Raw genomic sequence first — 23,832 nt, 5'->3', positions numbered from 1 at the left:
AGAAAAGTGGGCGGTGGAGAAGAGCATTACAGAGAGGAAGTTGTGTCCAAGGAACAGTTTTATCAAATAAGTCAGGGTTGGGCAAAATGTCAAAACGTGGTTGTCCATCAGTAGTTTTTTATTGCTGTGTCAGTCATTGACAGTCACTCACCCATGTCAGCAAAAACATTTTGATTAGTAAATTATAGCCAGCTATCTAAGATTGTAGTAATCATTGTCGAATTACCGTCTGGGGGGCTCCCATTGATTTTGTTAGTCACTAACACTCAGATATCATATAAAAAAATACTAACATTTCTCCCCACTCTATGCAAAACTGTGTAGAATTGCAGGAAATTAGCTGTAAAACTGCAAGTGTTTCTCTCCATCATATGGCAAAATGAGTAGAATTGCATGAAATGTGTTATAAAATGGCTAAATCCTCTAAAGTGCCCCATGATAAAATGTGTGGAATTGCAGCAAACTTGCTTTACAACTGCAACATTTTCTCTACAACCATGGCAAAATGTGTAGAATTCCAGGGGGAAAAAATATTATAATCTCCGCTGTCAAGAGAGGTGCCGCTAAATTGTTTTGCTCGCATGGTGCGAGGCCCCACTAAACAAAATTGTGTTAGCTCAAAAGACTAGGGCCAGCTCTGACTGCATGTGTGGTTATGGATGTGGGCAGTGGTGGAAAAAGTACCCAATTGTCATACTTGAGTAAAAGTAAAGATACCTTCATGGAAAATGACTCAAGTAAAAGTGAAAGTCGCCCAGTAAAATACTACTTGAGTAAAAGTCTAAAAGTAATTGGCTTTCATTAAACGTTAGTATCAAAAGTAACTGTAATCTCTAAAATGTACTTAAGTATGAAAAGTAAAAAGTAAAAGTATAAATCATTTCAAATTCCTTATATTAAGCAAACCAGACGGCACCATTTTCTTGTTTTAAAAATGTACGGATAGCCAGGGGCACACTCCAACATTTAGACATAATTTACAAACGAAGCATGGGTGTTAAATGAGTCCGCCAGATCAGAGGCAGTAGGGATGACCAGGAATGATCTGTTGATAAGTGTGTGAACTGGACCATTTTCCTATGCTGCCAAACATTCAAAATGTCACTTTTGGGTGTCAGGGAAAATGTATGGAGTAAAGAGTACAATATTTTCTTTAGGAATGTAGTGAAGTAAATGTAAAAGTAGTCAAAAATATAAATAGTAAAGTAAAGAACAGATACCCCAAAAAACGACTTAAGTTGTACTTTAAAGTAAAGTACTTTACACCATTGGATATGGGCACACAGACAAACTAGCCACTGTGGCATGATGAGCTCAGTTTTGTTGTGGGCCCCATTTCCATCAAAGTTTCCCATCGCTGATATAAGCCGTACAATCAAAGAACAAGCACATGATGTAAAGGCCTAAAAGAATATCTTGGTTGAAAGAATCAGAATAAATCCAGTTTCACAACAAAAAAAAGTCAAAGGAAGCGCTCTCTCAATGCAGATGAGACAATAGCATCAGCCATAGAGCACCATGTGTTAGTCTATCATCCATCCACAAGGGTGCAGTGGGTGGGTTAACAACATGGCTCGAGCGGGCGGGCTTTTCTTGCAGCCAAAATTAACTTAACTCCGGAGGCAAACCAGGCAATCTCAATGGCTTTTCTAACAAATACTAAGGGTTCTTGATTTTTTATATTGTAAACTCAGCAACAAAAAGCACCGTCCCTTTTTCAGGATCCTGTCTTTCAAAGGTAATTCGTAAAAATCCAAATAACTTCACAGATCTTCATTGTAAAGGGTTTAAACACTGTTTTCCATGCTTGCTCAATGAACCATAAACAATTAATGAACATGCACCTGTGGAACGGTCGTTAAGACACTAACAGCTTACAGACGGTAGGCAATTAAGGTCACAATTAAGAAAACTTAGGACACTAAAATAAGCCTTTCTACTGACTGAAAAACACAAAAAGAAAGATGCCCAGTGTCCCTGCTCATCTGTGTGAACGCATACTGCAAGGAGGCATGAGGACTGCAGCTGTGGCCAGGGCAATAAATTGCAATGTCCGTACTGTGAGACAGCGCTACAGGGAGACAGGGCGGACAGCTGATCGTCCTCGCAGTGGCAGACCACGTGTAACAACACCTGCACTGGATCGGTACATCCGAACATAACACCTGCAGGACAGGTACAGGATGGCAACAACAACTGCCCGAGTTACACCAGGAAAGCACAATACCTCCATCAGTGCTCAGAGTGTCCGCAATAGGCTGAGAGAGGCTGGACTGAAGGCTTGTAGGCCTGTTGTAAGGCAAGTCCTCACCAGACATCACCGGCAACAACGTCACCTATGGGCACAAACCCACCGTCGCTGGACCAGACAGGACTGGAAAAAAGTGCTCTTCACTGACGAGTCGCGGTTTTGTCTCACCAGGGGTGATGGTCGGATTCGCGTTTATCGTCGAAATAATGAGCATTACACCGAGGCCTGTACTCTGGAGCAGGATCGATTTGGAGGTGGAGGGTCCATCATGGTCTGGGGCGGTGTGTCACAGCATCATCGGACTGAGTTTGTTGTCATTGGAGGCAATCTCAATGCTGTGCGTTACAGGGAAGACATCCTCCTCCCTCATGTGGTACCCTTCCTGCAGGCTCATCCTGACATGACTCTCCAGCATGACAATTCCACAAGCCATACTGCTCATTCTGTGTGTGATTTCCTGCAAGACAGGAATGTCAGTGTTCTGCCATGGCCAGCGAAGAGCCTGGATCTCAATCCCATTGAGCACGTCTGGGACCTGTTAGATCGGAGGGTGAGGGCTAGGGCCATTCCCACCAGAAATGTCTGGGAATTTGCAGGTGCCTTGGTGGAAGAGTGGGGTAACATCACAGCAATAACTGGCAGATCTGGTGCAGTCCATGAGGAGGAGATGCACTGCAGTACTTAATGCAGCTGGTGGCCACACCAGACTGTTACTTTTGATTTTGACCCCCCTTTTGTTCAGGGACACATTATTCCATTTATGTTAGTCACATGTCTGTGGAACTTGTTCAGCTTATGTCTCAGTTGTTGAATCTTGTTACGTTCATACAAATATTTACACATGTTAAGTTTGCTGAAAATAAACGCAGTTGACAGTGAGAGGACATTTCTTTTTTTGCTGAGTTTATTTGACATAGTTTGTTCAATGATCTTCAAGAAAATGTTTGCCTTACCTGGCTTTTAGCCTGCAAAGGTGAGTCGTGGTAGGTAATCTGGCAGGAAGCAGTTGACAGAGCAGTTAGCTAGCTTGGCCAATAATGTCAAATTTTCCAGTAATTATTTACTAACTCACACATGTTGGATATCAGACAGGTGTGTTTTCTATTCATCTTATTTCAGCAGCTTCTCCACTTTAGAACAGGATACACATTTTTTTAAATGGCATACAACAGGATCAGTACTTTGTTGCCATTTCTGACTTACATCAAAACACAAGACATAGTTTCAGGTGGCAGGTCACCTGGTGGTTAGAGCATTGGGCCAGTAACCGAAAGGTTGCTAGATTGAATCCCCAAGCTGAAAAAAATCCCCAAGGTAAAAATCTGTCATTCTGCCTCTGAACAAGGCAGTTAACCCACTGTTCCTAGGCTGTCATGGTAAATAAGAATTTGTTCTTAACTGACTTATGTCAGTTAAAAAAAATAATGTGATATGATACAATTGATACAGTAGCCTAAGTTGTGTGGACTCATTGTCATAAAACAAAACAATACCTTGAAGTGAAATAAACTAATAATTTTGAAACGTGACTGTTGTATTGATTTGGCTAAATATTTTAAAGCCTACAAAATGTTGAAATATCTATTGTGTTTTTCAGAGCATGGCTGGAGTCATCATTGGAAAAACTGATATCAAAAGCCATCCAGACCGGAAAAGTTGAGGATTCAATTTCAATATATTTACTCCATAATTTAATACTGGGGAATACTGGGATCTAATAGTCTATATACATTTTCAAGTATTCATGATTGGTATCAAATACAGTGAGGCCTCTTGACTCTGTCTGTCCTCCCCAAGCATAGACTTTCTCCAAGGCATGCCTGCACTGTAGCCTACTGTGCTCAAGTTTATTACTTGCTCACTGGTATCCTCTTCTGGCAGGTTTCGAAACTGAGCTCTCTCCTTTCTCATCATTTCAGGTTTTGGTTTTGACCAGTGGCGACCCGTCATTCATGGCAGGTGAGGCAAAGCCCAACATTTTTGGTGCTGTCATAGAGTTACATTAGAAGTGCCCATCCAAGAAGGCTCAAGATCATTGGCCACAGATAAAATGACATCAAATCACATTATATCTACAGTAGCTTTGATTGGACTGATCATGTCAACATCATACTTTCAAAATCTTAGCTAGCAGTCATCATCATGAATCAAGTCGACAATCTACTGACAAATCATTTTCAATCCTTGTCATATGAAGAGAAATAATGAAGAGAAATTAAAGATAAAACGTATTGGTACTCATCGGCCATTCAACATAAACATTACACAACAAGTTGGAAATCGCAAATTCAACAGTGAGTGGTTTGGAAGGAATCAGTGACAGTGGCTGTGTGGTCCCAAATCTGAGATTAAGGGGCTCTTTTCCAAGTTTAAAATGATAAACATTCAACGTTGGTCATGCTGTCAATGAAGCATGATTTGTGCCTCGCTCATAACAACTGTAAACTCTAAACTTTACTTCAGTGAATTCAAGACAACTGGGAAGTCGGGAATAAACAAGCTACGACTGGGAAAATAAGCTTTGAACGGTCATCCAACTCAGAATGTAAATCCGGCCTCTTTCTAGAGCTACAACCTGAAGATCAATGACGTCATCATGATTCAACCTTGTTTTCTTTCCGAGTTCCCAGTTGTTTTGAAAGCACCATAAATCCAGAGAATGTCAGACTTTGATGACATAATTTGGCCTGGAAGGACCGCTGCGCCACCTTCCTGTTCAAGTGAGCACAGCACAACAAGGTGAGTCCAAACATGTATTGTATGCTGCTGCATAAATGATGCAATATGCCAGGGAGATATGTATACTATAGCTAAGAAAGTAATACTAAGTGTATGTTGTGTAGTAAGATGTTAGTAGCCCATGTGCCTCACCCTAATAATTTGGTATATTTACCATCTTAATTTTAACTACTGTTCTGACTTGGTGGTGCACAGTAGCCTATGGCCTGTTTTAGTGAAATGTAATCATATAATATTATAAGAGCTTTCATTGTCTGCGTATATGCCCCCTTTATTTATCCTATGGTTTGGACTTAGTGTACAGGGAGAACACTAAGAACGACTCACAGTTCTGAATTCTGTCGCATATAAGGGCACAATGCGAGACCAAGATGCAGATACAGGAGACAGATGGTTTGAGTCTTTGATATTTATTAGGCAAGAGTAGGCAAGAGAATGGTTGTGGACAGGCAAAAGGTCAAAACTGGTTCAGAGTCCAGGAGGTACAGCGTGGCAGGCAGGCTTGAGGTCAGGGCAGGCAGAATGGTCAGGCAGGCGGGTACAGAGTCCAGAAAACATGCAAGGGTCAAAACCGGGATGACTAGCAAAAGAGAATAGAACAAGCGAAAAACACACTGGTTGACTTGGAACATTCAAGACAAACTGGCACAGACAGACACAAAACACAGGTTTAAATACCCAGGGGTTAATGGGGAAGATGGTTGACACCTGGAGGGGGTGGAGACAAGCACAGATGAAACAGATCAGGGTGTTACACGCTATACATTTCAAAAGATCTAAACAAATAGTAATATTGACTATGTCTGTCCTAGCTCTTATCCACGTGTTGTCCCCTTATGCCAGAGTTTGAACATCTCAATTGTCGTTAGAAACCACATTTCTTTAAGCAAGTCAGCCATATCAGCTATGTTTTTTTTAAAGGCAGTAAATGAGGCTGAATGAACTATTTCGCTACCTTACAAGACTCTGCTGATAGCCAGGTGTAGCAGTGGTAAGATGTTGGGACTGCTGTTGGGACAGCTTTATGTAGGCCCTAACATTTTGTGGGCACCGTTTGTCACCGTTCTAGTGCAATTCTGTCCTACCAAACAAAAAGGCAGTAACTGCTCATAGCGTGGAACTGAGAAAAATTGCTTTTATTTACCTTGGTTTCACAGTAGCTTTATGCAGTTACTGCTAACATGACCCCCATTTTCTCCTAAACACAATACAATAGAGGCAGGATACTTGTCCACATGATTAAGCATGTATTTAATGTAGCAAAAAATGCCAAAAATAATTGTTTGACCAAATGAGCAGTTACTGCCTTTTTGCTTGTTAGGGCAGAATGAATGTATTGTTTAGTGTTATGTAGTGGTTTGCTGGCATGCATCGCACTTTCCCCCCAGCAAGACCTACATGCTAAAATCGCCACTGGTTTTGACAGATTCTCTTTTGTCTTCACAATCAAGGACTCGCCAGACTATTTAATGAATGTCTCCTTGTGGGGCAATGATGAATACATCAATGGACTGTCTAACACGTTCAGCGTAGGAGACTGTAGTGAGATTATACATTCAATTCAATTATATCGCTATGAAGATAGATTATAGATCATTCAGCAAGAAAAAGAGAAGTGTTGTAAATATTTTCCAAACCACTATTTCTGCCCTCTAGATTGCAGAGCCAAGGTATTTCACCACAGCCGATGGACACAAAGGGCAGAGGCTGGAAGGGAAGCTTTTTGATGATTCTGTCACATCCTTTCCCTTAGTATGATAGGAACTAAGATGTACCACTGTACCCCTTCTTCAATATCCCCATCCTCTCCCCTGAGTAACCATAACAACCTCTGTATCACACGGCTGGGACAGAGAGGCGATTCAGCTAGTTTAGACTGATACCAAGAGAAACAGGTTGGTATACAGTGGGCACTTATTCTCTGTTACTTGTTCAATGGAAATGTGTGAGTTTTTGTGTTTGTTTAAAAGGTTTTGGACTGAATTAGACTTTTCTCTATACTTCCAAGTGCTCTTTATCTCGGATACCAGGATTGGTTTTGACAGCTTCCGGAACTGCATGACAGCTACAGTCAATTCTAAAGCCATAATCACTGTCAACCCGGGTAAGGATATCACTTCATCTGGACTGATCATATCTGTTTACAACACGTGCCTTTTCTGCATTGAGAAACAGCAGATAATTGTTTTTTTAAGAGCATATTTTAATGTTCACATTATTCATTTAATACAGTACCTAATACTGTATTTAATGTGATTATGTTTGAGATACATAAGATACGAAGGAAGCCAGCCTTCTGTTCAGCTATGCCAACGAGGTCTCTGAATCTTTTGGATGAGGATGACAGGTCTGGAGATGTGCCTGGTATGTAACAACTATGACTGTATTAGTATTATCCTACATTTGAGACTTTGCAATCATGATTTTATGATCACATTTTATTACATGCGCCGAATACAACAGGTATAGAATTCACTGTGAAATGCTTACTTAGGAGTCCTTTCGCAATAATGCAGAGTAAAAAAACAAAGGAAATAAGATCAAAAATGTATCGGAAATAGTAACACATTAAAATAACAATAATGAGGCTATATACAGGAGTCAGTACCAAGTCAATGTTCAGGGGTACAAGGTAGTTGAGGTAATTGAGGTAATATGTACATCTAGCCAGGTTTGGGTAGGTTACTTTCTAAATGTAATCTGTTACAGTTACTCGTTACCTGTTCAAAATTGTAATCAGGATTGCAGGATAAATCAATGTTAAAGTTTATATAGCTGGTCATGTATGGATGTTACATTTTACTTTATGGGTTGGTTATGTAGGCTTCTAACCCATCGCTTTCTTCTACATATAATAATACGATTAAATTATATATTTACCTTGAAAACCAAAGTCTATCAGAATTCCAGAAATTCCAATAAATGTTATAGCCCTTGATTTTCAAGAATAAGACTTATGGAAGTATAGATGAGCCAAATTGTTTTACCTGAGCATAACCCCAAAACTAAGAACTTATTTGCCAGCCCTATTCTGTTGTTTATGGAATGGCATGCTTTGAGCACTACTGCATTTAATATATACTGCATTTAATATATTTAACCTTTTATAAAAAAAAAGTGATATTTACATGTGAAACAATGAATGCCATATGCTGCATTTGCTATAGGCCTATTGTTTAACAGTTTGTCAGTGACACTTTGATATCTTGATAATATTCAGCTGTTTAAAGGGCAAATCCACAGATGAAACAATAACAAAACAGTTGCCCCACCTCTGTTTTGGTCAAAAGCTGGGGGATGGGCCTGAAGAAATGTAACCACTCTCCGATTAATTGACAAGGATGCAAGTACATCCATCATACCAAATTATTGTTTTAACCATGTTATGAGGCTACACAGTGTTTGTTTACATTTCCAGAGAAAAACAAGCTTATATTTTGGGTTCTTATGGAGTGTGATTTTTCAAGAATCAATGTATGTATATACAGTGGGGGGGGGGGGTATTTAGTTAGCCACCAATTGTGCAAGTTCTCCCACTTAAAAAGATGAGAGAGGCCTGTAATTTTCATCATAGGTACACTTCAACTATGACTTTGTCCCTGACCTGTTTGGAGAGCTCCTTGGTTTTCATGGTGCCGTTGGCTTGGTGGTGTTGCGGACTCTTGGGCCTTTCAGAAAAGGTGTGTGTATATATACTGAGATCATGTGACACTGAAGATTGCACACAGGTGGAATTGATTTAACTAATTATGTGATTTCTGAAGGTAATTGGTTGGACCAGATCTTATTTAGGGGCTTCAGAGCAAAGGGGGTGAATACATGGATGGATGCAAGTCTATCACAGTGCCATCCGTTTTGTCACCAAAGCCCCATATACTACCCACCACTGCGACCTGTGTGCTCTCGTTGGCTGGCCCTCACTTCATATTCGCCACCAAACACACTGGCTCCAGGTCATCTATAAGTCTTTGCTAGGTAAAGCCCTGCCTTCTCAGCTCACTGGTCACCATAGCAGCACCCACCTGTAGCACGCGCTCCAGCGGGTAAATTTCACTGGACACCCCCAAAGCCAATTCCTCATTTGGCTGCCTTTCCTTCCAGTTCTCTGCTGCCAATGACTGGAACGAACTGCAAAAATCACTGAAGCTGGAGACTCATTTCTCCCTCACTAACTTTAAGCACCAGCTGTCAGAGCAGCTCACAGATCACTGCACCTGTACACAGCCCATCTGTAAATAGCCCATCCAACTACCTCATCACCATACTGTTATTGATTTATTTTGCTCCTTTGCACCTCAGTATCTCTACTTGCACATTCATTCATCTTCTTGAATACAGCATATTCAATATGGCACCATACTAGAACATAATGGCGTAAACACTATGTTGCATCAAATTAACACTTTCAGTTCAACCCAGACTGTCATTACATTGAGTAGTGCTGTGAATTCAAACCCACACATGAGATGGAGTCTTTTTAAGCAAAGGCTATTCTCCACTCAAGTGATTTACAATGTCCTTGGAGGGTTGTGATGTTGTGTCTAGCTAATGTCTCTCAGGAACTTCTTCTTCCTCCCTTTCACAGAAAAGTATGACTATGTTGGCAAACTTCTGAAACCTGGAGAGGAACCCACCGAGTACACTGATGTGGTCAAGGACAAAAAGGACTAAAACTGTGCACAAGGGAAGGAAATTCAGATATCTTCATTTTTCACATAATGTGACGCATATTGCCTTGTGGCCATTGAGCAAAACGCTTTCTCCTGTATATGTTTTGTATTATCTCGTCATGGACAATTACCTCTTATGCTATGTTTATATACCATAGACCTTTAATTTACCAAAATACAGCAGATTTTAGGTTAAGGCTGTAACGTTTGAATACCGTAGTGTCTTTTTAAAGCACTATACAGGTAGTATACTTCGTTAATTATTTATATTTGTGTTTTTTTGTAAAGCATTCTTGCCTGATTTTGGATGCGTTCGTAAATTCGCTCTAGCCATCTACTCCGATTTCAGAGCCCTTGCCAGCGTGCCGGAGCGCAGAATAACTGATGAATTTATGAATGCTTAACACCAGTTGAATATGGCCTGTGTCGGTAAACGACGGCAAAAAAAACATTTAAATTGTTGCCAGCAGCACAGTTAGTCACCGGCGCTCTGGATGTCATGAAAACAGCATAACCAGCTCTGCTAGGGCGAGTAAAACGGTCAAAGTGAGGTGTTCTCTCATTTGTGTCTGGAAGCAGCTAGCCAACTAGCCACCATCAGCCAGTTAGCTGGGTGCTTGACTGCCGTTGTGAGGTCAGAACGCTCGAATCAACCCTACTCCTCCGTCAGAGCGTCCAATGTGGCTCTGAATTTACAAACGCGGACTCTGGCACTCCAGATTGAATTTACGAACGCACCCTTTGTCTATATTATATTGTTACTTTAAAAAAATAAATAAACAAAGATATCGAGCTACCTAGCTATCAGACACATTTTCGTATATGAAGCCAGTCGGCGGTGGTAATAAGCCAGCAAGGAAGAAGCTAATCGGAAACAATATAATTTGATCCCGGAACCTAGCGTAAAGTACTTATTGTAGTGAGGGAACTATTAGTCAGACGCCCTACAGTATTTCCGGAAAAAAACAACCAAGGCTCTTTACAGCTTTCACATCACTTTTGTCATTAAAATATTACATATCTTGGAGGTAAGATAATATTTTTCATAGCTAGTGCCATTTGCACACGATTTGTTTACATGTCAACCATGTCACCAAATGGTTTAACAAACTAAATAGACAAGGCGACTAGCTAGCATAGCTAGATAACTTTGCTCTAGTCCATCGCGCGATGACAATACGAGTTGCCCTTGCTCTCTGGCACGTTAAATTGATTATTTCATAGAGTTTTGAATATTTTTTAAATTACTGACTTGAATATATTCTAGAAACTCACCAAAGTAAAACGGTTACTACTGTGCTTGAGAAACACTAAATGTAGCTCTGGTTGACACCATATCATGCGCATGGACCAGAGCTACTAAAGGCTAGCTCGGCTTACGTCTGGCAAGTTGTTGATGTGCTGTCAGAAAAACTTGATAGCTAAGTAACAGTGACAAAGTTATTGTTCACTGGCATTATTACTGACTGACATTATTGCTCTTCAATGCCTCTAATATTTTACACTGTTTTACGGCTCGTTTTGCAGTGACAACATACAGCACTCGAACATGAACGTGAACCAGGGTCAGGGGACAGTGGGGAGTGACCCGGTGATTCTAGCCACCGCTGGATATGACCACACAGTGCGGTTCTGGCAGGCCCACAGCGGCATATGCACCAGGACAGTCCAGCACCAGGACTCTGTATCCTTACCTTCGCCTGCTTCACACAAATCTATCAAGAGAGACATTGCTTGCTAGTTTTGCCTTTATTTCGTTTCAAGATCCCATGTCATTGTTGGTTGTAGCAACTTAGAAAGGCTCCAACTCCTTGATTAGATATATTTTCTTAAATAAACAACATCCCCTAGTGAGCACAATATGTTGATAACATATTTTCAAACAAAAATAGTATTTTGATCTTAAGGCTGTTATTGCACAATCATTATAGCTTAGCTGCCTTTAATGCTTTTCTTAACTAATACTTTCAGCAAGTGAACTCCCTCGAAGTTACTCCCGACAGAAGTATGATTGCTGCTGCAGGTTTGTGCAGAAATAAGATATTCACACCCATACTCATCATAATCATTAACATGGTACTTGACTGTGTATCTTTTCTTCTATTCCAAAGGTTATCAACACATTCGTATGTATGATCTAAATTCCAACAACCCAAACCCGGTCATAAACTATGATGGCGTCAGTAAGAACATTACGTCAGTGGGCTTCCATGAGGACGGCCGCTGGATGTACACAGGAGGAGAGGACTGCATGGCTCGCATCTGGGACCTGAGGTACTCTTGATAATATGGCGACTGTCGCTTCCTGCTGTGTTTCTGCCTGCCTGCTATGGAATTCTCACCAAGCTACATATATTGCTCTGGTCCTAGGTCAAGGAACCTGCAATGTCAGAGGATCTTTCAGGTCAATGCTCCCATCAACTGTGTATGCCTTCATCCCAACCAGGTAAGTCAGTGTCTCAAAAGCGATGAATGAAATATGCCACCACTAGAGGGAGCACTGTGACTGATACAGTACTGTCTGAGTTGTACCAAAGACAATACAGTATGAAGGTAGGCTAAAACTGCTTCTCCAAAATAAATCTATGGTCACACGTGTAGGCGATGTCATAGCGACGTTGGTTAGCGAGGCTCATGCGTAGAAACACGTCATTGGGTCTAACTGTCGTCTCGCGCCGAACTGAGCATGTGGAGGCCGTCAAATCAAAGGCACTCCTTCGATATAAAAGTTGTTTTGACAAAAATCAAAATGTCAGTTTGTCACTTTCATGAGGTTGGCGTAGTAACCTGTTCAATTACTTAAGACATTGGCTAAAATCTAGGTTGCCCCATTAGATTTTGAGAAAATGAACAACATTGACTTCTAAAACCCCAGCCTGGTTTGTTTCGCAAGTGTTCCCGGAAGTCTTGCAATGTTGCGCCTCTGAGTTCAGAAACTCTGCGGTTGTACTGTAACTGTTGATAAACGCCTAGGTTAATCCTTGCCTTCTTTAAAGCGGCAATCAGCAGTTTAAACAAAAACAAAGCGTACTCAAATCAAACGTTATTGGTCACATAGTGATATTATTGCGGGTGTAGCGAAATGCTTGTGTTCTTATCTCCAACAGTGCTGTAGTATATAACAATACACACATCTAAAATAATGGAATTAAGAAACATAAATATTAGGCCTCCCGGGTGATGCAGTGGTCTAAGGTACTGCATCGCAGTGCTAGCTGTGCCACCAGAGACTCTGGGTTCGGGCCCAGGCTCTGTCGCAGCTAGCCGCGCCCGGGAGGTCCATGGGGCGACGCATAATTGGCCTAGCGTCGTCCGGGTTAGGGAGGGTTTGGCCGGTAGGGATATCCTTGTCTCATCGCGCACTAGCGACTCCTGTGGCGGGCCGGGCGCAGTACACGCTGACCAGGTCGCTAGGTGCACAGTGTTTCCTCTGACACATTGGTGCAGCTGGCTTCCGGGTTGGATGCGCGCTGTGTTAAGAAGCAGTGCGGCTTGGTTGGGTTGTGTTTCGGAGGACGGATGGCTCTCGTCCTTCGTCTCTCCCGAGCCCATACGGGAGTTGTAGCGATGAGACAAGATAGTAACTACTAACAAATGGATACCACGAAAAAGGGGGTAAAATGTAAAAAAGATACATAAATATTAGGACGAGCAATGACGGAGTGGCATTGACTATAATACAGTAGAATAAAGCAGTATGTAAACATTATTAAAGTGACTAGTGTTCCATTATTAAAGTGGCCAGTGATTCCAAGTCTATGTATATAGGACAGCAGCCTCTAAGGTGCAGGGCTGAGTAACGGGGTGGTAGCTGGCGAGTGATGGCTATTTAACAGTCGCATGGCCTTGAGATAGAAGCTGTTTTTCAGTCTCTCGGTGCCAGCTTTGATGTACCTGCAATGACCTCACCTTCTGGATGATAGCGGGGTGAACAGGCTGTGCCTCGGGTGGTTGATGTACTTGATGTTCTTTTTGGCCTTCCTGTGACATTGGGTGCTGTAGGTGTCCTGGAGGGCAGACAGTGCCCCCGATGTTGCGTTGGGAAGTTTGAGGGTCTTAGGGGCCAATCCGAATTTCTTCAGTCTCCTTAGGTTAAAGAGGCGCTATTACGCCTTGTACCCCACACTGTCTGTGTGGACCATTTCAGTTTGTCAGTCATGTGTACGCTGAGGGACTTGAAGCTTTTCACCTTCTCCTCTGCGGTCCCTTCGATGTAGATGAGTGTGCTCCTTCTGCTGTATCCTGAAGTCCACAATCAGCTCCTTCGTTTTGTTGATGTTGATGTTTTTTTCCTGGCACCACTCCGCCAGGGAACTCACCTCCTCCCTGTAGGCTGTCTTGTCATTGTCTGTAATCAGGTCTACTACTGTTGTGTCTTCTGAACTTGATGTTGGAGTGCGTGGTCACTCGGTCATGGGTGAACAGGGAGTACAGGAGGGGGCTGAGCATGCACCCTTGTGGGGTCCCTGTGTTGAGGATCCGCGAAGTGCAGGTGTTGTTTACTACCTTCACCACCTGGGGGCGGCCCATCAGGAAGTCCAGGATCCAGTTGCACAGTTCAGACTTAGGGCCTCGAGCTTAATGATGAGCTTGGAGGGCACTATGGTGTTGAAGGCTGAGCTGTAGTCAATGAACAGGATTATTATATATGTATTCCTTTTGTCCAGATGGGATAGGGCAGTGTGCAGTGCGATGGCGATTGCATCGTCTGTGGATCTATTGGGGCGGTAGGCAAATTGAAGTGGGTCTAGGATGTAAGGTAGAGGTGATATGATCCTTAACTAGCCTCTCAAAGCACTTCATGATGACAGTAGTGAGTGCTATGAGGCGATAGTCATTTAGTTCAGTTACCTTTGCTTTCCTGGATACAGGAACAATGATGGACGTCTTGAAGCAAATGGGAACAGCAGACTGGGATAGGGAGAGATTGAATATGTCCGTAAATAATCCAGCCAGCTGGTCCCTGCCACTGTTTCGGTAAATAGCTGAGGGATTGGGCTGGAGAAATGTAACCACTCTCAAATTCATGGACAGAGCTATGAATGCAAGGACTGACTATCCATGATAACACAATTATAGTTTTAGCCATGTTCTGATGGTCTACAGTGTTTGTTTACATTTACTTTGTTTACAGACATAGTAAAACGAGCTTATTTGGGGTTTTGATGGGGTATGGAAGTTGAACTTAGCTCATGGGTACATATAATTCATTTATAAGTCCAAAAATGTATGTAGCAACTGCATATTGACCCTTTTTTTAAAATTCTGCTTATTGTATCTAATTGATTCTCAATCAGGCTTGTGTATTTTCCAGGCTGAATTGATCGTGGGGGACCAGAGCGGTGTGATCCATATCTGGGATCTGAAGACCGATCACAACGAGCAGCTTATTCCTGAACCAGAAGTGTCCATCAACTCAGTCCACATTGACCCAGACGCCAGCTACATGGCAGCAGTCAATAGCTCGGTCAGTATGCTTAAAAATATAATTTTGTTATACTGGACACTCTAGTACAGGGATGGGCAACTTTGATGGGGTTGGGGACAGAAAACATCTGAACTCGTCATGAGGTGCCACAGTTTCTCACGGGTCTGTGCAACTATAGTGCCAGTCAAAAGTTTGGACACACCTACTCATTCAAGGGTTTTTCTTTATCTTGACTATTTTCTACATTGTAGAATAATAGTGAAGACATCAGAACTATGAAATAACACATGGAATCATGTAGTAACCATTTTTTTTTAAACAAATCAAAGTATATTATATCTGAGTGAGACTCCATAACCAAATCAACGGGGGGCCCCCAGCCGGTAATTCGACATTGATAACAAGTTTAGATTGCCAAGCTAGCTGGGCGCTAAGCTATCTAAAAAAGTTACCTGACTGACATAACAAGAGGCACATTTTTGAAATGTCACTTTCTGTAGTCTCTATTCTAACTCGAAACAGTAAGTTGAAACCCCTACTGAGGGCCTTCAAGAATGGCCGGTTGCCCATCCCTGTTTTAGAGTTAATTTAGTCTAATACGACACATTTTTCCATGGGGTGTAGAGCAAATGTTTTAAAGCACGTTTGCTGCAATTCTACACATTTTGCCATGGGGCTGAGAAGATTTAGCCATTTTCTAACTCATTTCATTCAATTCTACACATTTTGCCATGGGGCTGAGAGAAGATTTAGCCATTTTCTAACTAATTTCATTCAATTCTACACATTTTGCCATGGGGCTGAGAGAAGATTTAGCCATTTTCTAACTAATTTCATTCAATTCTACACATTTTGCCATGGGGCTGAGAGAAGATTTAGCCATTTTCTAACTCATTTCATTCAATTCTACTAATTTTGCCATGGGGCTGAGAGAAGATTTAGCCATTTTCTAACTCATTTCATTCAATTCTACTAATTTTGCAATTGGTCAGAGAGGAAATGAGCTGTTTTAGAGCTAATTTTGTACAATTCTAAACATTTCGACCATGATAAGTTTAGATAGCTGGCTGCTAAACTATACTGAACAAAAATATAAATGCAACAATTTCAAAGATTTTACTGAGTTACAGTTCATAGAAGGAAATCAGTTAATTGAAATAAATAAATTAGGCCCTAATCTATGGATTTCACTTGACTGGGTAGGGGCACAGACATGAATGGGCCTGGGAAGGCATAGGCCCACCCACTGGGGAGCCAGGCCCAGCCAATCGGAATACATTTTTCCTCACATGGGCTTTATTACAGACCAAAATACTCCTCAGTTTCATCAGCTGTCTGGGTGGCTGGTCTCAGACAATCCTGCAGGTGGTTACACGTGGTCTGCGGTTGTGAGGCCATTCGGACATACTGCCACATTTTCTAAAATTACTTTGGACTTTGGCGGCTTATGGTAGAGAAATTAATATAAAATTCTCTGGCAACGGCTCCGGTGGACATTCCTGCAGTCAGCATGCCAATTTGTGGCGTTGTGTGACATAACTGCACATTTTAGAGTGGCCTTTTATTGTCCTCAGCACAATGTGCATCTGTGTAATGATCATGCTGTTTAATAAGGATCGGACCCAAATCTAACTGCCTGTAGCTCAGGACCTAAGTCAAGGATATGCATATTTTTGATACCATGTGAAAGGAAACACTTTGAAGTTTGTAGAAATGTGAAATTAATGTAGGAGAATATAACACATTAAATCTGTTAGCTCGTATTTTTCTTCCATCTTTGAAATGCAAGAGAGAGGCCAATATATGACTTAGTAATCTAGGTGCAATTTAGATTTAGGCTACTAGATGGCAGCGGTGTATGTGCAAAGTTGTATTGACTGATCCAATAAACAATTGCATTTCCGTTCAAAATGTTGTATCAAGACTGCCCAAATGTGCCTAATTGGTTTATTAATGCATTTTAAAGTTCATAACTATGCACACTCAAACAATAGCATGGTATTATTTCACTGTAACAGCTACTGTAAATTGGACAGTGCAGTTAGATTAACACAAATTTTAGCTTTCTGCCCATATCAGATATGTCTATGTTCTTGTTACTTACAACCTCATGCTAAACACATTAGCGCACGTTAGCTCAACCATCCCGCAGGGGGGACACAGATGCTGTAGAGTTTTTAATCAGCTTCTTGATATGCCACACCTGTCAGGTGGATGGATTATCTTGGCAAACGAGAAATGCTCACTAACAGGGATGTAAACAAATTTGTGCACAACATTTGAGAGAAATAAGCTTTTTGTGCGTATGGAACATTTCTGGAATCTTTTTTTATTTCAGCGCATGAAACATGGGACCAACACTTTACATGTTACGTTTATATTTTTGTTCAGAATAATTTACCAATAAAAAAAGTGCTAATTTGAGTTTAAATTGTGATCACTGTCCATCTCTCACAGGGAAACTGTTACGTGTGGAACCTAGCAGGAGGGATGGGTGACGAGGTGACACAGCTCATCCCCAAAACCAAGATCCCCGCTCATAAGCGCTACTCCCTCCGCTGCAAATTTAGTCCTGATTCCACGTGAGTACACCACACACTTTTTTAAGGAATGTGTGCATAATCCAGCATGAACTATTTAGAAGTAGGAGGCTTTGATTGCATGTCTTGTATAGTTACTGTATATGTGACTTAACTGTGTCTTTTCTCCACAGTCTGCTGGCGACCTGCTCGGCGGACCAGACGTGTAAGATCTGGAGAACATCTAACTTCTCTCTGATGACGGAGCTGAGCATCAAGAGTAATAACCCTGGAGAGACGTCCCGAGGTTGGATGTGGGACTGTGCCTTCTCTGGAGACTCACAGTACATTGTCACAGGTCAGTGTTATATTTCTTCCCAGTGTGTTTTATTATGCACGATAACAACTAAATGATTCATGTGTATTTACACTTTATCTAGCTCTGTTCCTGTAGGTTTTCACTCCAACCCTAATCTAGCGCACCCGATTCTAACAATTAGCTGGTTGATAAGCTGATCAGTTTAGTTACAACTGGGGTTTGAGCATCAACTTACAGGAGGGTAGCTCTCCAGGAACAGGGTTGGAGAGCCCTGATCTAGGGTAAGGGATAGTTTTTGCTGTTGGAAAGTGACTGACTTCCGTCCTTTCTAGTGTGGCTAGATTGTGATGATTAATCCTGAGCCGCGACGGCATGGAGCCTCAAACTCATTAGTTAACTCACTTTTGGGCAGTTCTGACTTGTGCTCCAACGGATCAATCAGTAAATGTGATGAATTTCCTTCCAGCCTCCTCTGACAACCTGGCACGGCTGTGGTGTGTGGAGACTGGTGAGATCAAGAGGGAGTACAGCGGCCATCAGAAAGCTGTGGTGTGTCTGGCCTTTAACGACAGCGTGCTGGGCTGAGGAGACCAGTGGATGAGAAGGAGCTACACTACAGCGAAGCTCTGTGACTGTATATATATCTATATCCACACACCCGTCTGTCTGCTTCCACAAAAGCTTTTGATTTATCAGGATAAGAGAGTTTGTTTTTATATTTCTCATAAGGACCACATTTTGACAGATTGGGGATACAAGGAGGTCTATGGGCTTGTTTGTGTCTTATAGCTTGGGCGAGGAGTTCACTTACCATGAAAAACTCTGGGCCATAGCTAGATTCATGTATTTGGGTTCAATAGCTTAATCAAAGGTGAAAAGTCTCAAATGTGAGGTCTTTGAAAAACTGATGGATATCTGTAATGTGGACTGAGTCCCAATGTGTGACTGTACAGGATATGATGAATTCCAGTAAAGACTAACTGGTGTGTAACATTTACTCTGTGGTGCTTTTGTCTTGATTCTCTGTTTAATACATCATAACAGGAACTACCACAAAGGCTTTGTTTTTTAGTCTGAAGTGTTGGAAAGATTCTATTTCCCTTCTCTATAGTAAAAGAGACAATCTGTATTTTACACAACTGTTCTTTATTGAAGGGATCAAGTAATTTTAACACAATCCAATAAACAGGAATTGTTACACACACAATTACTCATCTGCTGTGGGTTGCAGTACAGGAAATAACAAGCACAAAAAAAACGGACTCTTATACTCTCCAAAACTGCCACAAGGGAAGGTATTAAACATGAAGGGAGGGTGACGAGGGGAGTCTGCAGATAAACTTGACAGCTTGTTTCCTTCCCTCGGAATGGAAAGGACTGGGGCGAAAGCTTAGAAGGGACTAAGGTATCTGCAGTATTGAGTCAAAGCTGGCTGCTGTTCCCCGGTTGTATTCAAATAGGTTTTTTTTTTGTTGCAGCCGGCGACTTAGCAGGGATGAGAAGGATCACTTTGTTTCCCTGATCAGCGTTGGTATGTGCTGCCTGACAGTGGATGATGGCAGGTCACTCCGGCAGGTAGTAGAAGCAGACAGACACACAGATGTTACTAGGGAAGCAGATGTCAATACAGAAGTAGACCAGACGCTGTTTACCTGGACCTTCAGAGAGAGAGAGAGGGTTTGTTACTAAACAGGCAGTTTGGTAGCGAAGACCAACAAAACCCAAGTGGTGTAAAGTAAAAATAGCAGTGAGTTCAGCCTAAAGGTTGTGCTTCTTATTTACTTCTGGCACACTGCAAAGGTCACACAGCACTTCAGTTTAGCATTATGCTAACTAACTGTAGCAGGAAGATCACTAGTGCAATATCTAACCCTTACTATAGCAGAGAGCACTGATGGCTACTCTGAATCCCCAAGTGAGTAAAACTGGAAATAATGTATAATTAACAGATGGTAGTTGGCTTGCATACTTTGGGGTTTTGCAGTGATGAAAAAAGTACTCAATTGTCATACTTGAGTAAAAGTAAAGATGACTTACTAGAAAATGTCAAGTAAAAGTCACCCAGTAAAATACTACTTGAGTAACAGTCTAAGTTTACTGCTGCGACGCTGCAAAGGTCACACAGCACAGTAGTTTAGGATTATGTTTCTCACTCTGCCCTATTCTGGAAAGAGCTGCCAACACAAAGACACAGGGAGCAAGCCCCCCCTCAGTCTGAGGAACTTGTTTTACATAAGAGCCCCTGGTCTTTCCTTTGTATGAAATATGACGATTTATCCCAGAATTGAATATAAAATTGGACCCACTTTAAAATAAAACAGTCCACAGTTGCATACATGTACATCATTGTGTGAATGTGTATTTAGCATGTAGCTATAAATGTGAAGAAGGGTACTCACCGTCTTGTCTCCTGGTCCAGTGGATGGAGCTGTGTCGACACAGGGCCTGTAGAGGCTCCTCCAGGGTGGACACATCAACCTGACTGCCCCCCATAACCCCCAGGAACTCTGTCTGTCTCTGGGTCTCATTCCCCAACAACACCTCCTGGCAGAAGAGGAACACATTTTTCTCTGGATTATGAATGATGAGAGCAAGCTAAAGGGACAGCAAAAGAGGAATTATGATTGCACTGCTTGTGAGGTCACCTCAGTGTTTTTACTAACAACAAATACAAGTTGTGTCAATTAAGATTATATATAAGGATAGAACAGTGTGCTTTGGCAGACCTGAAACTCAAGCTGCCATTATAGAGCAGTGTCTCTATTAGATCACTTCAGTGGTCTATGCCAGGTTATACACTCAACCCTGCATCATTTGCAGCTGAACTCTGGTCTCTCTCATTTGGCACAATGGCCATTTAGTAATTGCACCATTTACACTGGTGATGAGTCCGATAGGGACCACTTAAAGTACCGTTATGCCTGAGCGAGCCTTCTAACAGTCCGATTCCCTCCACTCTAAAGAGCATTATGCTGCAGAACAGATATTTTGCTCTCAGAAAGGCCCAGCCTTTTCTATGTGGATGAAGTCTATCCATTAAATCAGACACTTAATGACCACAATCAGTGGGTGGTTCTCGTGCTGAAGTATAGTTCTACGAGATACTTAATACCGTGAGAGTCAGAACTCAAATACAAACACAAACGACTATGTTTCTATCAGATAGCATGAGAAAAGGATAAAACACTTGGGATTTTGGCATACGTGGCATATTTCTCTTTTGAGTTTATATGCAACTTAAGTCTGTACAACCACTTAATGATTGAATGAGTCCAGCTGCACAATGGCCCATAACTGTGGGGTAATGAACCGGTAATTAACTAATGACATGAGTAATCATACACCAGCTCTTGTGAATAAATGAATTATCCTAGGCCCTGATAACCATGATTCAATCTGATATGAGCAAGTAATCGACTCATAAAGTAAAACGCTAATGGGCCACAAAATAAAATAACTAACAAATACCCAGCAAGGACACTGGTAGATATCGACATCGCCCTGTAGATACACAGTACCACAGCAGAAAAGCAACCCATCCATTCTGCAATGACCATTGACATTGACCAAACATAGCAAAAAAATCACACCTTATTAAAGATGTCCACTGTAGGACTGGCCCTTCCCTCACTAACCAACCATTGTCTCGCCACTTTCTCCAGCCCAGTGAAGCCTTAACAAACCCAGTAGTCCCCAGACAGAGTGGCCATTGTGCAGATCTGAGCCTCACTGCTGTCCCAACCTGTAAGGGGATCCAGGGAAGAGAGAGTTCTAGGAGGATCAGATGCCCTGAGGAATTCAGTCCTGGAGAGACACTACACTATAAACATTTAAGGCCTTGTTCGGCCTATTACCTCCCACTCGTTCTCTGGACAGGGAGAGGAGAGGGATGCTAAAATCAACACTCCTAAGTCCAATAGGGTCTGGCTGGCCATGGAGTGAGACAGAGATGGCACTAAGCTATGAGTCACTTACAATTATCCACCCCCACTGCCAACTCACACATTAGCAACAGTGTAAGGTAACAGGGCACCCTGAACTGAGAGCCGGCTGACACAGTAGGGTGTTTCTGCGTACTCTTTAGTTGTTGCCATGCCAATAAGTCCCTATGTGACATATTTCCTTCGCATGGTAACAGGCTCATATAAAGTGAAATCCAAAATAGTATATTTCATACACTGTTATATGTTGGAAGGGTGAAACATCTTTACCGTTTGCATTGACTGCTGGAGAAGGGACTGCATGTTTTCATAGTCAGATTTCTCCATCTTACTCAGGTAGCAATTCTCCTGGTTCATAGGTTTGTAACATATCAAACCCTGCACAAACAAACATAACACAATGTCAGTTCAGCACCCATTGAAGCTCAGTTCTAGCATGGGAATCTGTTTCTAGACAACCAGCCTTTTACAATGCAACAATGTGGAATAAGGAAACAGAAAGGTGCACTGCAGCTTGCCTCAGTTCAATACACTTTGAACAGGTCTGCTTCTTACATGTTTGACGTCAAAGAGCACGGTGTATGTGTGGTTGGCCGGTGAGGTCACAGAATAGGTCACCAGGTCGTTGTGCTTGTCCACCAATGCTGATTGTTTGATCAGGGTTCCAGTCAGATCCGGAACTGTGATTCTGACAACCTGTGAGGACCACAGTAGAGGGATAGGTTTACTCAGTGTAAACTCATCATCAACATTGTGATTGTACAAGTGTGAGCGAATATTTTGTACATCAACCACAGTCATGTGTGCATCTACGTTAGATTGGGCTACAACACCTCGCAGTTTTAATGCCAAATACAAAGCAACATGTTCCGACAGGTGAATCAGGTGAGAGTTGTGTCTCCCACCTGTGCGTCGGGCTGTCTGACCCATAGATGCCCCCTGACGCCGAGGGCGATGATGACCAGGAGGAGAGTGGCACTGAGGGTCACCCAGAATGCCTTGTGTGGGAACTGGCAGGACACTGTTGGACCCTCGTCCTGAGGAGACATACACAACAACAGCTTATCACAATCTACATAGCCACTTGTCTGGGTGAGTGTCTGACTGTTTCTGGATTCAACAACATTGTTGACTTCAACAAGTTTGTTAAAACTGAAATAGAATGGAACACTATACCCTATGACAGTGATCACCAACTGGATTCAGCCGGGGGATGATTTTTTTCTTGAGCAAATAGTCAGAGGAGCGGAACATAATGACAAATAATTTGTAGACTTCAAATTGACCGCAAGCCCAAACAGATATATTTAACTAAAACAATCATTTCAAACCTTGCTTACATTTGTATACAATCATGTCTCTCTCTATATAATGCTTGGGAATACTAGGGAAAAGATTTCCAAAATTTCAATCACTTGTAGCTGATTTCCTGGTATTTTTTGCTCAGAAAACTTGGGGTGCCAAATAAAGCCGCCAGTTGGGGACCCTGCTCTGTGAGTGTTGCACAAATAACATTACCACAACTTAGTCTTTCTATCTGTATGAAAATAACTTTTCCAAGAGCAACAAAACCATTGAGGCTAATAAAAAAAAATCTGACTTTTGCCACAGATCATTTAAGCCACCACTGAGCAAGGTACAGATGAGTCCCACTCCTACCATGCGTTGTGAATCCTCCAACCCGGTGGTTTCTAAACGTTTCCAACACCTCACCATCCTGTGTCCGGTGACTTCTCTTCTCTCACTCCGACTTCACCCTTCTTCTCTCACCTATCTGCATCGAGCTGCGGTCATGACCAGCACCGAGTGAGACGCTCTGCGATACACCTGGCCAACTTCTCTCTCTCGCTCTCTGTAGACCTCTCTCCCCTTCTCCTCGCCTACCTCCCCCTCACACAGACACACACGTGACAGTCCAAACCCTTTGGCCGGCTACCCTCACCTTAGACAATGGACAAAGGGGTG

At 42.1% G+C, this 23,832-nt stretch overlaps 2 protein-coding genes across 2 annotated transcripts; one reads left to right on the top strand and one right to left on the bottom strand.

The window, feature by feature from the left end:
- Window positions 1-10,320: 10,320 nt before the first annotated feature.
- On the top strand, window positions 10,321-18,923 carry LOC110499175 (MTOR associated protein, LST8 homolog (S. cerevisiae)). Its single transcript, XM_021576134.3, has 9 exons — window positions 10,321-10,688; window positions 11,188-11,344; window positions 11,632-11,683; window positions 11,772-11,934; window positions 12,031-12,106; window positions 14,975-15,127; window positions 17,546-17,670; window positions 17,802-17,965; window positions 18,393-18,923. The coding sequence occupies exons 2-9, from the start codon at window positions 11,210-11,212 to the stop codon at window positions 18,509-18,511; spliced, it is 987 nt and encodes a 328-aa protein (XP_021431809.1). The 5' UTR covers window positions 10,321-10,688; window positions 11,188-11,209; the 3' UTR covers window positions 18,512-18,923.
- Window positions 18,924-19,055: 132 nt separating this feature from the next.
- Window positions 19,056-23,737, bottom strand: LOC149974515 (BRICHOS domain-containing protein 5-like). The gene is made up of 6 exons (XM_090212767.1): window positions 23,527-23,737; window positions 22,773-22,904; window positions 22,423-22,563; window positions 22,138-22,245; window positions 20,326-20,470; window positions 19,056-19,584 (listed from the first exon to the last, which is right to left on the bottom strand). The coding sequence occupies exons 1-6, from the start codon at window positions 23,581-23,583 to the stop codon at window positions 19,490-19,492; spliced, it is 678 nt and encodes a 225-aa protein (XP_090068893.1). The 5' UTR covers window positions 23,584-23,737; the 3' UTR covers window positions 19,056-19,489.
- Between the last annotated feature and the right edge of the window lie 95 nt (window positions 23,738-23,832).

The sequence above is a fragment of the Oncorhynchus mykiss genome, chromosome 20, assembly GCF_057628025.1.
Source record: "Oncorhynchus mykiss isolate SJ-2025 chromosome 20, ASM5762802v1, whole genome shotgun sequence".
Classification (NCBI taxonomy): domain Eukaryota; kingdom Metazoa; phylum Chordata; class Actinopteri; order Salmoniformes; family Salmonidae; genus Oncorhynchus; species Oncorhynchus mykiss.
This window is presented reverse-complemented; position numbering and strand designations above follow the sequence as displayed.

What these genes read in the sequence shown, in the direction of transcription:
- LOC149974515 (XM_090212767.1), bottom strand. Translation starts at nt 23,583, where the DNA reads ATGGTGAGGTGTTGGAAACGTTTAGAAACCACCGGGTTGGAGGATTCA. An exon ending in TCAGACAGCCCGACGCACAG is followed by an intron (nt 22,564 to 22,772) that starts GTGGGAGACACA and finishes TGGTCCTCACAG; the next exon opens with GTTGTCAGAATCACAGTTCC. An exon ending in TCCAGCAGTCAATGCAAACG is followed by an intron (nt 20,471 to 22,137) that starts GTAAAGATGTTT and finishes CTCTTCTGCCAG; the next exon opens with GAGGTGTTGTTGGGGAATGA.
- LOC110499175 (XM_021576134.3), top strand. Translation starts at nt 11,210, where the DNA reads ATGAACGTGAACCAGGGTCAGGGGACAGTGGGGAGTGACCCGGTGATT. An exon ending in AAGTATGATTGCTGCTGCAG is followed by an intron (nt 11,684 to 11,771) that starts GTTTGTGCAGAA and finishes TCTATTCCAAAG; the next exon opens with GTTATCAACACATTCGTATG. An exon ending in GCTCGCATCTGGGACCTGAG is followed by an intron (nt 11,935 to 12,030) that starts GTACTCTTGATA and finishes CTCTGGTCCTAG; the next exon opens with GTCAAGGAACCTGCAATGTC.